At 35.5% G+C, this 15682-nt stretch overlaps 2 protein-coding genes across 2 annotated transcripts; one reads left to right on the top strand and one right to left on the bottom strand.

Moving 5' to 3' along the window:
- Positions 1-6898: 6898 nt before the first annotated feature.
- On the top strand, positions 6899-8202 carry LOC106427631. The gene is made up of 2 exons (XM_048778212.1): positions 6899-7673; positions 7733-8202. The coding sequence occupies exons 1-2, from the start codon at positions 6899-6901 to the stop codon at positions 8200-8202; spliced, it is 1245 nt and encodes a 414-aa protein (XP_048634169.1).
- Positions 8203-8384: 182 nt separating this feature from the next.
- Positions 8385-11657, bottom strand: LOC106427654 (tyrosine-protein phosphatase DSP2-like). Its single transcript, XM_013868373.3, has 6 exons — positions 11229-11657; positions 11036-11129; positions 10579-10668; positions 9069-9126; positions 8926-8969; positions 8385-8830 (listed from the first exon to the last, which is right to left on the bottom strand). The coding sequence occupies exons 1-6, from the start codon at positions 11513-11515 to the stop codon at positions 8645-8647; spliced, it is 759 nt and encodes a 252-aa protein (XP_013723827.2). The 5' UTR covers positions 11516-11657; the 3' UTR covers positions 8385-8644.
- Between the last annotated feature and the right edge of the window lie 4025 nt (positions 11658-15682).

The following is a 15682-nucleotide window of genomic DNA, read 5'->3' as shown; positions in this document are numbered from 1 at the left end:
TCCTAAGTAGATTATGATCTTTAAGAGATAAGGATCAATATGTATTTAGGAGTTATCTATTTACAAGTGTTTCCTTTTAGGATTAGGATATCTAAAAGTCTTATATAAACACAATGTCATGAGATGATATGTGTGTGAGTTGTGTGATTGAAAGCTTGTGGTTTTGAGTGAGTTTCCACAAGGGATTAATAAGAAGAGTTAGTTCTTATTTAAAGTTGTCAAGTTCTTATACAAATTCTTGCGCCACATTGTGGTATCAGAGCTTGAGGTTGCGATAGGATGAGTGATCTTACCGTGGCGACAACGTCAATGACGAAGAGGGAGGGAGGATCTTCCTCAATCAAGTGTCCGATACTAACTGCGACAAATTACACCGTGTGGACTATGAAGATGAGAATCCTACTTAGGGTGCACAAGGTTTGGGATGTCATAGAAACAGAAATAGAAGATGATACTAAAAACGATATGGCAATGGCATTACTGTTTCAGTCAATACCCGAAACCCTCATCTTACAAGTAGGAGAGCTAAACACGGCTAAAAAGATATGGGAAGCGATAAAAACAAGGTATGTAGGTGCAGAACGAGTAAAGGAGGCTCGCTTGCAGACACTAATGGCGGATTTTGATCGTCTCAAGATGAAAGATACAGAGACCATAGATGACTTTGTTGGAAAACTGGCTGAGATATCATCTAAATCTGCTGCATTGGGAGAAGAAATCGAAGAACCTAAATTAGTGAAGAAGTTTTTGAAGTGTCTTCCCCGAAAGAAGTATATTCACATAGTGGCTGCATTAGAACAAGTCTTGGATCTCAAGACAACTGGCTTTGAGGACATAGTAGGACGCCTTAAAGCGTATGAAGAGCGAGTTACAGACGAAGAAGAAGTTCAAGAAGATCAGGGAAAGTTGATGTATGCAAACTCGGATTCACAGTCAAATCGTGAAGTCACTGAACCACAGACAAACCGTTACAGTGAAAATAGATGGAGAGGTCGTGGAGGAAGATATCAAAACAGAGGACGAGGTCGTGGAAGATACACTCCACGTGATGCATCACGAGTCACCTGTTATCGCTGTGATAAAATTGGTCACTATGTGACTGACTGTCCCGAGCTAAAGCTGAAGTTCCAGGAGGCAGTAGAAAACGAGAAAGATGATACCCAAGAGGCTGACGAACTTATGCTTCATGAGATAGTTTATCTAAACGAAGAGAAGGTGGTTCCAAGCAAATACGAAGTTGAGAATGACGAAGATAACATCTGGTATTTAGACAATGGAGCCAGCAATCACATGAGTGGAGATAAGAGATACTTTTCAAGCATTGATGAATCCATTACCGGAAAAGTCAGGTTTGGGGACGATTCTCGCATTGAGATCAAAGGAAAAGGATCCATTGAGTTCTTGGACAAGAACGGAGAGCCAAGAAAGATTGTTGATGTCTACTTTATTCCTGATCTAAAGAGCAATATCATCTCACTAGGGCAGGCCACAGAGTCGGGGTGTGACATAAGGATGAAAGATGAACATCTTATTATGCATGATCGTGATGGAAGATTGATCGCTAAAGCTCTTAGATCAAAGAACCGCCTATACAAGGTTCGAATGAAGATAAAGGAGGCAATGAGCATGCTTACAACTACAGTAAGTGACTCCATAAGGTGGCATTCAAGGTTAGGACACATAAACTTCGAGACAATGCGATCAATGGTACAACGAGGGCTAGTCATTGGTGTTCCACCAGTTAATATAGAGAAGAACGTCTGCGGCTCTTGCTTACTTGGAAAGCAAGCAAGACAATCCTTTCCTCAGGCAAGTACTTATAGAGCTGAAAAGGTACTCGAACTTATACATGCTGACTTGTGCGGTCCTATAACACCTTCTACGAGTGCTGGAAACAAATATATCTTTGTGATGATTGATGATCATTCTAGATATATGTGGACTGTATTACTCAAAGCAAAGGATGAAGCGTTTGGGAAGTTTAAAATCTTTAAAAATCGAGTAGAGCAGGAGACAAAGATGAGGATACAGACCCTGAGAACAGACAGAGGAGGAGAGTTTGTCTCGAAAGATTTTAATGAGTTCTGCGAGAACATGGGCATTAAAAGACATCTTACAGCACCATACAGTCCACAACAGAATGGGGTTGTCGAGAGACGTAACAGAACGTTGTTAGAGATGACAAGAAGCTGTTTGAAGGCTATGTCCGTACCAAACTATTTATGGGGAGAAGGAATCAGACACTCTACATATCTACTGAACCGTGTAGCAACAAGAGTATTGAAGGATGTCACACCTTATGAAGCTTTGCGAGGAAGGAAACCAAATATTGCTCATCTAAGAACGTTTGGATGCATCTGTTACGCCAAAATAGACTCCAAGTTCTTGAAGAAACTTGATGACAGGTCGAGAGTACTAGTGCACCTTGGGACAGAACCAGGGTCAAAGGCGTATAGGTTGCTTGATCCTAACACTCAGAGAATAGTGGTCAGTAGAGATGTCGTGTTTGATGAAACAAAAGGATGGAACTGGAAGCAAGACACCTCAGAAAGTAACCAAGTCGGAAATTTCAGCGTCACACTAGGAACTTTCGGCAATCATGGTATTTATACCGATGAAAACAGAGAAACAGAACAGTGTAAAAACAGAGAAACAGAGCAAAGTAAAATCGAGATGGGAGCTGGGAATGAAAACACAGCCAGTGAAGGAAAAGATACGAGCAGTGAAGAGGAACAAGAAGATGATGATCCATTGATGTTAAGACGATCGGAGAGATTTCGATCAAAGCCGAAGTACTTGGATGATTATGTTCTGTTTTCTGAATATGAAGGAGAAAGACTACTGTTGAGTTTGAATGATGAACCGAGAAGTTTTCAAGAAGCTAGAGAGTTTAGAGAATGGATTCAGGCATGTGAAGATGAAATACGATCCATCACAAAGCTTGAGTGCTGGAGTCTCGTTGAGTTGCCACAGGGAGTAAAGCCAATAGGTCTAAAATGGATCTTCAAGCTAAAACGCAACGCAGACGGAAGTATTAATAAATACAAAGCTCGACTGGTCGCTAAGGGATATGTGCAACAACATGGAATAGATTATGAAGAAGTGTTTGCACCAGTGGCAAGAATCGAAACCATACGTCTTTTGATTGGTCTTGCAGCATCCCATGGATGGGAGATTCATCATCTCGATGTTAAAACAGCGTTCCTGCACGGAGAACTAAAGGAAACGGTATATGTCAGTCAACCAGAAGGCTTTGAAGTAAAAGGAAGTGAGAAGAGAGTATATAAGCTAAGAAAGGCTCTCTATGGTCTTAAGCAGGCACCACGGGCCTGGAACTACAAACTAAACAATATTTTGATGAGTCTACGGTTTGAAAAGTGTCACAAGGAGCCATCTGTGTATAGAAGATCAGTGGATGGAGATCTTCTAGTCGTTGCTGTGTATGTGGATGATCTGTTCGTTACCGGCATGAATCAGAAGATGATCGAAGATTTTAAAATAGAGATGGCAATGAAGTTTGAGATGAGTGACCTAGGGAGACTTACTTACTACCTTGGCATTGAGGTGAATCAACGTGTCGAAGGTATCTCACTGTGTCAGAACCGATATGCTCTCAAGATACTAGAAGAAGCTGGGATGCTCGCCTGCAATGCAGTTCAGACGCCTATGGAGATGGGACTGAAGTTAGCAAAGTCTGAACAAGAGAAAAGTATTGATGCGACCGGCTACAGAAAGATCATTGGGTGTTTTCGCTACTTACTTCATACCAGGCCAGACTTGTCATACTGTATAGGAGTTCTTAGTAGGTACATGGCTAATCCTAAAGACTCTCACGGAGTGGCATTGAAGCAATGCTTACGGTATCTAAAAGGAACTGCCACACTTGGATTAAGTTTTGAACGATCAAGGTCTGAGACGATAAGATTGATTGGCTACAGCGACAGTAGTTATAATACAGATCCTGATGATGGAAGAAGTGTAACAGGGCATATATTTTATCTTGGAAGAAGTCCTATCACATGGTGTTCTCAAAAACAAGACACTGTGGCTTTATCTTCTTGTGAAGCAGAGTTTATGGCCGCAACAGAGGCAGCAAGACAAGCAATCTGGTTACAAGATCTTCTTGGAGAGATCACAGGAACCGTATGCAATAAGACTGTCATACGAATAGACAACCGTTCAGCAATTGCACTCTCTAAAAATCCAGTGTTTCATGGGCGCAGCAAACACATACATTCAAGATATCATTTCATCAGAGAGTGTGTTGAAAGAGAGTTGCTAGAGGTCGAACATGTACCCGGGAGTGAGCAAAAAGCAGACATTCTAACAAAGGCTTTGGGAAGAATCAAATACAGGGAGATGAGAGACTTAATGGGAGTTCAAGACTTGGAAGACATGGAGTTCAAGCTTAAGAGGGAGAATGTTGAAGTAAGCTTGAAGAAAGCTTGAGCGTCAAGCAATCCTAATCCTAAGTAGATTATGATCTTTAAGAGATAAGGATCAATATGTATTTAGGAGTTATCTATTTACAAGTGTTTCCTTTTAGGATTAGGATATCTAAAAGTCTTATATAAACACAATGTCATGAGATGATATGTGTGTGAGTTGTGTGATTGAAAGCTTGTGGTTTTGAGTGAGTTTCCACAAGGGATTAATAAGAAGAGTTAGTTCTTATTTAAAGTTGTCAAGTTCTTATACAAATTCTTGCGCCACAGTGAGTAGATATATATTTTGGGACAGAGATTGAGATTTCTTGTGTATTTGTGTGTCTGAGTTTGAATATTCGTTAGTTAACCTTTAGGAAAGGATGTTTTACGGTTTCCCATGTGTACGACCAGCGCTCGATTTGACCATCTCTTATGACATTTCCGAAATCTCAATATATACCGTTTTTGGTTTAATCTCCAAGTCATTGCACATTAAAAACGTGGAATCTTCAAAGTCCATTCACTTTTAAGTCATTAATTAAGATCGTCATGTTCTTGAAATTAAGCCGTTACCATGGTGATTGATCACTTTGATCAAACTCCCTTTTGCTTGTTTAATTTCATCACAACGAGTCTTTTTATTGCTCATAGGAAGTAATATGGACTAATGGTGCTTACTAAGTAAAATGCTCAGACTCCATTAATGCACATTTAAGATTGATGATGACAAAGATCAAGATTTATCTGATGAATGAATCCCTCACGGTCTCTCTTAAATATAAAGAATAGCATAAAATATTTAAGTAGCAAAACAATAAAATGCAGGATTTTTCGTCCAAATCAAATCCTAATATTTGTGTTTAAGAGACTAATTAATGACCAGACCTGTCAAAATCTTTACGTAAAGAGTCTTTGTACAAATCAAAAGGTAAAGAGAAGTTTCATAGATCGAATATTTTAGACGTTCCAACTATTCATAATCTTCCACCGACGGTCCCGCAGCTCGTCGCCAATCGCCATCACATTTAATAAACGTGCAGAAACCACTTAACAGAATTACTATCATATTGCTACCACTAAGGTGGGAAAATTGCTTTGTTCCTGCGACTGGCCCTTGTTAACTCCTCAAGGTAAAGAATTTGGGCGTGTAAGTTTTTTTGTATAACTATGTAACATGCGGTGGACCATAATCTCTTTGGCATCAGTACATGACTCACATGTCCATCGACAAGATCGTAATACAAATATTGCACTTATTGACACTGGTATTTTACTATCTTATGATCCGCTGAGCTTTTCTTAATGCATTTGATTCGTTGTGGTCATGTAGATTAAGATAGGCTTTTCGTGTTGCTCACAAACGATCCGCTTCAGCTTCCTATAAAAATCTCATTTGAAAATCCTATTTTATTATTTTTTTATCATCTTTTAATTTTTATTATAAGATATATTCTCATGAAAACTTCTTAGTAAAAATGCTTTTAGTTTTAGTATAGTTTCACTTTTTTTGTTTCCGTTTTTGTGCGATCTTTCGGAATTGCAACTGACAAAACTAGGTTTGTTTCTTGATTTCTAAATTTAGATTTTTTTTTATATTTGTTTACACATAATAATCAGAGACTGAAGGAAACATATATATTCCTTAATATGTTTTTTTTTGTTTTTGTTTGTTACTCACGTATCAACTGTTTCAGTAGCTATATTTCTTGTTCGTATAAACACGTTGGGCCGTATTAAACTAAAGCCCATTATTAGTTTGAGCGTCTTATCGTCGGATCTTCGTGTATGCTCAAGTTATCTCCTCCTATGTTCAAAATGATTTATTTAATGTGGCACATTTTGCCTGTTTATATGGCAGGATCGCATCATCTCTCGTCTCCAACAACCTTATTCACTAGATTGTATTCCAGTTGAAGCAGAATATCAGGCGAGTCATCTCACTTAATAGTATTTGCTACTTCCAGGACCAAGTAAACTCTAGTGCTTTTGTTATCCTACTGCTAATTCATATCTGAAGTCATGTCATTTCACAGTATCTGATAGCTTTGTTTCTTCAGAAACCATTTTTAGAGTTGGTAACTCACTCTATATAGGAAAGAAAGGAGGCTCAATCTTTTTGCAAATGTCATAGCGTCTTTTACCGATTGGAGTACTCTTTTACTAACTGGAGTCAAACTCTAGTAACTTAGATAAAGTCAGAGTAACTCTAATAACTTGTGACATAAGTCAGAGTAATTCTAGTAACTTGTGACATAGATAAAGTCAGAGTGACTCTAGTAACTTGTGATATAGGAAAACACAGAGTGGCTAGCTACCCTTTTTACCATTTTCTTTTTGTAACTGGACTCTTTTTAAATTTATAAATCGAAACCCTAAATGATTTTCTCTCTTACCATCTATAATTGCCTTTAAATCACTCCCTATCGTCGCCTGGCGTTTTACATCATCGTTGTTCCTTACCCGGAGAACCAATGCATCCACATGCCTCCCGCCGCGACCGGACACCCCGAGTCCCAGTGCCTCAAAGCCCTAATCACAACATAGCTCCTAAAAACGCCATGCTCGAGATTGCTGCCTCTCAACCTTACATCACCGTCCACCCTCCCCGCTTCAACTCTTTCGTCCCCGACGCTCAAATGCTATTCCACGTCCTCGGAATCTGCGACCAGCTAATGCTCACCACCACCCAGTTTATCCGTTCTTCTCCTTCCTGGCTCCCGATCGTCTCACAGCTCTACATCTCTCTCCTCTGGAACTTCACCATCCTCCGCAACTTCGTCAGTTCCAGACTAGGATCTTTCTTTCAATACTATCAAATCTTGAACGAACTCGAGTTCCTAAAACACTGTATAGTTCCTGGTCCCTTGGTCTCTTTCTTCCAGTCCTTATCCTCCTTTAACGGCCGCTTCTTCGACATCACCCCGATCATCCCCGACTTCACATCCTTATGGAACGCTTCAGCGTTTCATATAAACGCTGATTACGCTAGACAGATCCCTATAACTGCCATAATCCTCGACCAGCTTCACCACTTCGCCACCAGCGACGACACTGACAGCTTTCAGTTTCAATGGTACGGTAACGTCTTCTCTCAAAGCAGTCAAGGCTACAACAAGCTGAACCGCATCGGTCCACAACTCTGCGGTTCACTATTCTCCACACCTCAGCAAACCGCCTCCGCTCGCGCCTTCTGGAGCTCCGTCTTCGCCGGTGCGACACGTGTCAACGCCGCCGATGAAACTGCTCGTTTCACTTCGATTCTAAACCTCTTCGGTTTCGAGAATTCTCAAACCAACTGGTTCCAGTACACATGCATAACTATTCAAAGTACTTCAACGGTTCTGTCCCCTTGAGCTCGATTCTCCCGACCGGACTCGGTGCTGTCGCCGTGAGAGGCGTTCCTTCCGTCAACGAAGCTACTCGAAGCTTCCTTTACCCAACCAACGCCGAGATCGAACCGTTCACTTCGTCGAGATTCAATCCTCGCCGTCTAATCCCATTAGCAATGTCTGTGACTTTTCAGCATTGTGAATATGAAGGGCTTGATGAAGAAGCCGAACGTTATGCTATTGTGGCTCACACTAACCTTCGGTGGCCTCTTGAGAACGGTGATCAGAACGAGTGGACTCTGGTTAACTCGTGTGTAACTCATAGAGGAGATGTTTGGTCGTTCATGTGCCATCGTTTCTCAAACCCAGTAGTCAGTCTTCATTTTCAATTAGGTCAAGTCATTGTTTCACGCTATCATTTACACGAGCTTTATTTAGATGATTAAAAATCAGATTTTTATTAATTTATTCCATCTTTAAATAATATTTTTAAGCTTTTTTGCACATAGTTTTCAAATAAAATTTTACCATTAATAATTTTATATTTTAATTCATGTTTTAGTTTTTAAATAAAATGTAATATAGTTTAAATTAAAATATTCAAAATTTTAAATTCAAAAATACTGTAAATAGAATTGCTGATTCGCTAGATAGGAATGTCCGTTCTTTCCATTTCTTTCTTCTTCCAATTACTATAGTTGTATTATTATTGATTGGATAAGGAGAAAAGAGAAACAAAAACAAGAAGAATGATGGTGATATTCCTCTGGTAGCTCATTTGCTCTCCTCCTTTTGTTATTCAACTAAGAAGATATATGAAAAAGGTTCAAGGGACTGAATCAATCAAATCCAAAGGACAACGTTGTTGTTTGCTGCTGCTTCATCTACCTAGCTACTGGAGCAAGAGAAAGACATTGGAGTGTTCTTGAAACTCGAAACATCGAATAACTCCATGAACATTTGATCTGATATTCTAGCTTTAGCCGCTGCAAATCGCTTGTACTCATCGAAGATCGATGTCAAGCACCATTTCTGGAGTTTCCTCATGCACCCAACAAGACACCCTGTCCTATGCTGCAATATCAACATAACCATTTGTTTTAAAGTTAAAAACACAGATATGATCAACTAGTCTAATTAAAGAGGAGATTTTACGCGCTTTTACATACCTTTCCTCGATTGCAATGAATCAAAAGTGGATGGTTCTTCTCATCTGAAGATTAGAAAGAAGATGAAAAGACTATTAGACATATATTAGCGTGAAACATGTTTTTTTTACATAGTATCTTTTAGGGCTTTTTATGATTCGTACCAAGAAGGACTTTAAGTGCTTCACGGATTTTATAATCTGAGATATTTACAAATGGCTCCTGCAAACAATAAGGAAAGATTAGATCACACAATCGATTTCTTAGCAAGTTTTAGTTTCAGCCACAAAATCAAAGAAGGTCCATCAAAAGCAGCGAATATGAAAACCAAAATGCTTTCCTACGAGGACTAGAGAGTTGTCACACCCAACATAAAGAATCTTAGCCATTAAGAAGATTGAAGTAGAGACCACAACAAACAAAATATGACTGGAATATTCATGCCCTTCCAGTCAAATCATTCTAACAAGATGATAAAAGCCACTTTACATCGTTTTCTAGTCTTTTTTTTTTTTTTTTGAACAACACATCGTTTTCTAGTCTAAAAAGCTCAATATATATTGGAGAGAAAATTCTCATCACTACCACAACAATATATATTGGCACAATTATTATTACTTTTAGCTTTTTCTTTTCGGTTATAAAGATGATCCATATCAAAATAAAACTAGCCGCCCCATCACAAGTTCAACAAATTAAAATGTTTGGTTTCTTATGGCTGCGGTAGAAATCTAAAAAGTTACACTAAGACATTTACGATAAAGACAACTAGTTAACGACTCTACGCTCAAGTTTTTTTTGTTCTTCCCTCCCTTACCAACATTTCCTTGAAACGAAGAGTCATTTTACCAAAACACAAGCCACTTGAAACGAAGAGACAGGTATAGGTAGGTTTTAAATAACAGCAACTGAACTATCTATCTATCACTTTCACATTTCCAACTTTATCTAGATACATACCTACCACCAGTTCATAAGTGGATAATTTTACCACTAACACATTTTCGAAGAGTCACTTTCTGCAAGTTTTCATAATCAGAACCAAAAAGTTTGAGATGTATTGTCCTTTTCAGCTACAACTTGTGCTGCCTTAAGAACCACTTTTATTTTATTTTTTTGGTTCAAGGTATACATACCACTCATGCATCAAAGTGCACGCGCAACTAACATGAACAAGAAAACAGTATCAACAAAACACAAAAGAAAAGTAAAAACTTTCAGAGTAGTGCATCTCTGACAGGAACTGAATTAAGCAACTCAGCACTTATTTGACGCAGCCCATTATCTAATTTTAAATATATATATACGGTAAAAGGACAAAGCGGTATTATAGTTGATGAAAGGCAAGACGAAATATACTTATCAAAAAAAAAAGGCAAGAAGAAACAAACAATGGGGCCATGAATTTTAATGAATGGTGTACGCTTTTCTTGGGAGGTCATATAAAAGAAAATGTGGTTTAGAATAGTCTCCTACAAGGGTCAAGTCCAAGACAAAAATCCACACACATGAAATGCCATTTTAAGTCTAAATCATAACATGGCAACGATATGACCACTCTGAAGTGACATGAAACTAAGCGAGGATTAAAGACGAATTAGCTAGGACACATGCATATTAAGCAATTCAGATTGTGATAAGAAGCTATCATCCAAATAGTATTCAGATTAATACCGTAGTTTTGGAATTTCCATTCGTATAGGAACCCTCTTTCTGATGCTTCCGAAGATGCAACCAAACCTCGTTCTCTAATCCTGGGAGACACTGCAAATTTAAGGATATAAAACTTTAAATTCTGAGAATTCCCTTTATGTAATTCAGGGAAAAGAGAGGTTCACTAAAAATGGAATAATTGTCACTAGGGTATCTAGAAGGGTTCTTGGGAATTCTAATATCAGTTTTTTTTTTGCTCAAAAACACATTATATTGCTCTAATATAAGTTTTGTCTCAAGAGTCATTAACGTGACCTTTAAGATTTGCAGTGTATACTTTTCAGTTGAGCTAATAACACTTGGTAAAACAGAATTACAAAGCAAGCAAGACAATGATCAAAACAAATATAAATGGGAATTTGGGAAAACAGAGTAGCAAGAAAGTGCCAACAAAATAAAAAGCAAAACAGACACAAACCTTAGAGCCTTTAATGCCAAACTGGAAAAGCTTAATCCCATTGGATTTGAGGAATTGCATGTTGTTCTCAGGATACGCCTCTGGACACAACGATCTTTCACACAACAAGAACAAGAAAATCTTGAATAAACTATTCCCATATGTTTTTTTTTATATAGAATAGAAGACAGACTCAACTGATCGAAATGCTTACATGATTGAGCGAAGGCCAAGAGTCTTGAGGAAGGAGAAGTTGGTCGAGTCCGGGAATCCAGACCGGAAGATACCGTTATCGACCATGGCAAAGTTCAACGGAGGAAGCAGGCTAAATTCGTCGCCAGTGGAAACTTCTAGCAATGGTGTGGTACCAGCCGACGGCGGCGGAGATACGTTGCTCCGGTGGTCAACCTTAGCTACTTCGATCGTCTGGAAGATCTTGCTTCCATCATCTTTCTCCTCCTCCTTGATAGACTTGTTCATCGTCTTCTCAATCAGTTTCATCCTCAAAGAGTTCTGAAGGTCTGTCTCTTGTCTTGTTTTCGATTTCTCGGTTTGGTTATGGAGAAGTAATGAAGATGGTCGTTATGTTTCGACAACCTTGTTGCTTTATATAGACACGCCATTGTAGAGTGAGAGAAACTTTGTTGTCGCTTTTGTGAATTTTAGAGAGATAAGAAAAGAAAAAGAACAATTTGGAGGGGATGGTGAATGAGACTTGCGAGTGTTTTTCGATTAATTAATTTTAAAAGCGTTGCATGATGTTAATTCTGTTTTGCGGGATATATGAAAATATAAATAATACTTAATTCGAGTGAAATGGTAAATATAAAGCATACATACGCCAAGATTCCACAACCTTTTATTTGCAGAAACAGAAAATGACAAACTGGTTTACAAGTTAAGTTGGTTAATTGTTTTTTTCAGACTTTCAGTAGATAAAATAAGATTTCTCACGTAATATTATAATACGCTATTTTATATTTTGTTAACTACTTATTTAAATCGCACACCAAAGAAATACAGTTCATATTTGTGGGTTTATGGCAAATTAAGTCAAACTCAATTGAAGATAAACTATGGTGGTGATCAAGCCGATAATTCAACATGGAACTTAAGTTGCTGGGTAAAACTACAATTTTTCTTTTTCACGACAAAAGAAATCATGAAACTGCTGACAATAATATTGTGAGTCATTTAACACCCGAACAATAGTTTTGTAATAAATAAAGGATGTTGTTGTTGTCGTAGTTCGCGGACGTATCTAGGTCAGTTCTTTAACCGACCCGATCGTGTCGTATTTTGTTGTTTTTATATGCGAGTTCCTTTTAAAATTTGTAAGGGAAAATTGTTTTTTAGAGCAAAAAAATGGTAACTATGTCCCTTTATACTAATTTATACTACTTTATGTCTCATTAGACTAATTTTTTTTTAAAATAGCAGTAATGTCCTTAAAATTGTAATTTTTTATTCCTTTTTTTTTTTTTTTTTTTTGTTCCTTTTTCGTTTTTTTATTTTTTTCAAAAAAAATCGATTTTTTTTTTTCAAAATATAAAAGTGAATATTCCCAAATATTTTGTTTCCATATTTTTAGGAACTGATTTCTTATCCGTAGAATACAACTAATATGTAGAAATCGGTTTCTACAGTTTTTTAGAATTATAGTAATGTTTAGATTTTGATTTCTACATGTTTTAGATTTATAGTAAATCTGTAGAAGTCGGTTTCTACGTGTTTTAGATTTATATTAATGTGTAGATTTTGATTTCTAAAGATTTTAGAACGATAAGTTAAGTGCGGAATGTATATTCTAAATATTTTTAGAATACTCATATTTACGTAGATCACGTATTCTAAACATTGTAGATTCAATGAAAAAAGTGGATTTTGTTTTCTACTTCGTAGAATGTCATTTCTACTTTATTTAGAACATAATATGAAATTTATAATTTTAACTTTTTTATAACTGGAAAAAATATCACTAAGTTCATATAGGTATTTTATCAAAAGTTACTATTTTTCCAAATTTTTTTTGTTTGTAAAACTATTTATTAAATTTATTTTCAAAAATATTAAAGGGTGTTATAGGAAAATATGACACAAAATATAGATTAGTCTAAAGGGACATAATTACCATTTTTTTACTCTAAAAAAACAGTTTTCCCAATTTGTAATTGCTTATATATGTGAGTTTCCTTTTAATATTTTATTTTCATTAATTCGTATGATTCAAGTAAATAAGTAATCAAGTATGTTTTTGATTGGCAATTTAACAGTAACGATAAAAGATATATCAGGTATTTTGTTATTCCCTCCGTATTATATATTGTTTTGTTTTTAAATTTAATTGTATAGAAGAACCGGCTGAAAATGTATAACTGTCTATTTTGTAGAATAATTATGATAATATATTTTATTTTAGGCTTCATGGTTTCCATAATCGTATGTTTAGTACAATTCTCCATAAATGTTTAGTAGCTACAGCCACTATTTTAAGACTGTTATTAATGTTGCGCTAATTTCTCTTTTGTTTCACGAAATGTTTTATTTTCATGTATATATAGAAAATATAAATGATACTAGTATAATAACATACTTCCTCCGTTCTGAAATATAAAGATATTTAGAAAAAAAAATATGTTCCAATATATAAGATGTTTTCATATTTTTAGGTAGTTTAACTTTATCAAAATCTGTGTAACCAATCAAATTTAATAATTTTATTTTATAATTATTTGAATAGTTTTAATTTATAATTTTAATAATACTTTTTAAATAAAAAGTAAATTTCTTAATAGGTGTGTTTTACGTAAAATATTTTATATTTAGGAACATATATATGGAGTACACATATAGTTTAGTGATTTGTCCTAGTACTGTCTAGAAAGATTGTAAATTATGGACGATTCAAAAATGATTAATAGTTAAGATACGTGAATCTCATATGATCAACTCAACGGCTAGATTGTATACCAACAAGACATACAAAAGACTGAGTGGACACGCATGAGCTCCGAATCAATAAACATGCTGCAAAGGGCTCCCTCCAAAGATTGTGCAGTTTTCCTTGTTTACATAACTTTTCTTTTGAGAATTTTGTTTACATAACTTACATTAGACATTTTTTTGCTCAAAAAAAAAAATTACATTAGACATTTTAAGAAATTTGTAACAATATTAGATCAACATTATAATATGGACGAAAACGATGAAAAGTTAGAAGCCGGAAAACTAAAAACTTATATTGGTTCAATCTACTCAAATGTGTTCCACTCTAATGTTTTAATAGACAAAAACTTCTAATTGGTTCAATAGTTGTGCCATCCACGTCATGTTATTGTATATACAATATTCACAGCATATAAATGGAAATAAAGCTATTTAAAAACAGCTAGTTAAAATAAATAAAACTGGAGATAAAGCCAAAACTTATTATACACAGAGATATAATAACTATAGAATCTTTTTTCTATTCAACCGCAAGTGGTTCAAAACTATAGAATCTTTTGTTATTCACTGTTGTCGTTCTTTTGTTATTAATTTAACTATTGGATTTGATCGTAGCTCGTATCTAACTAAAAATACGTAGTTTATCAATGCAATGTTATCATATTAATGAAGATAAGAACAGTTCTTCAGTTGATTTACAGAATTAAAATTTGTATATTTTAGAAGACCCAATTACAGACGAATTCCAAGCCGGTTTCTTTTTCGTCGCTTCTTTCTAAAAATGAAGAAAAATAAAATAACTAATGAGAAATTGAAAAGGCACATTCTGTGGAATATGCTTCAGATTTGGGAAAGGTTATTGGGCCCCGAGCTGAGCTGGCTCCACATACCGTAATGAGTTAAGAATGTACATATAAACCCTAATTTTCAGTTTAGTATTTTTGTTATAATTAACTTTTGTATTAATTCACAATCTATACTATTAAAGCAGGATCCTATTGTCATAATTACCTTAGGGGCATGTTTCCTTCACTAACATTGCATGTTTCATTAAGGGCAATTAAGTAATATTAATAACAAATCTATATTGAGTCATTATTTTTGGATCCAGTCCAAATCAAATCTCTCTTGGGCCATTTGGGCCTATTAAAAAATCAGATTCAATTCTCACTTTTTTTTTCCTTTGGGCCATTGAGTCCATGTTCAAATATTTTTTTTTCAACTATTCTTAATTATTATTTTTTTCTTTTCTTAATATAATTTAAGCATTCATAAAAATAATTGAATTTTTTTATTGAAAAGTATGAATCTTTATTAAAAGTATATAATTTTTTAATTAAAATATTAACCCCCTAATAAAATTAATTTATCAGAGTTATACCAACTTAATTCATTAAAAAAATAAAGTTTAATTTTTTTAACATAAATAGTCATTTAAAATGAAATACGATAAATAAAGATAAAATTTTTAAGTCTTTTATAAAATAAAACACAAATATATGAAAATGTGACATTTACTAAATATTTGTCAATTGAAAAAAAAAAACAAAAAAAAACCCGCGCTTTGAAAGCGCGGGTCAAAATCTAGTTTATGTGTTAACATTAGTTCAGAAAATTGCTTCGATAAACTTGACGTCATACAATTAAGTAATGCTATAAATTTGTTAATTTTCAACCAATTTTCAACCTCATATTCCTTCTGTTTGCAAAGGACAAAATGTT

This window comes from Brassica napus, chromosome A4 (assembly GCF_020379485.1).
Source record: "Brassica napus cultivar Da-Ae chromosome A4, Da-Ae, whole genome shotgun sequence".
Taxonomy (NCBI): Eukaryota; Viridiplantae; Streptophyta; class Magnoliopsida; order Brassicales; family Brassicaceae; genus Brassica; species Brassica napus.
The sequence above is the reverse complement of the archived record's forward strand: the minus strand, read 5'-3'. Positions and strand labels throughout refer to the sequence as shown.

Coding starts and splice junctions, on each gene's coding strand:
- LOC106427654 (XM_013868373.3), bottom strand. CDS start 11,515: ATGAAACTGATTGAGAAGACGATGAACAAGTCTATCAAGGAGGAGGAG. Junction 11,130..11,228: donor CTTGGCCTTCGCTCAATCAT/GTAAGCATTTCG, acceptor GTTGTGTGAAAG/ATCGTTGTGTCCAGAGGCGT. Junction 8,970..9,068: donor AGCACTTAAAGTCCTTCTTG/GTACGAATCATA, acceptor TCTAATCTTCAG/ATGAGAAGAACCATCCACTT.
- LOC106427631 (XM_048778212.1), top strand. CDS start 6,899: ATGCATCCACATGCCTCCCGCCGCGACCGGACACCCCGAGTCCCAGTG. Junction 7,674..7,732: donor CGCCGCCGATGAAACTGCTC/GTTTCACTTCGA, acceptor AACTGGTTCCAG/TACACATGCATAACTATTCA.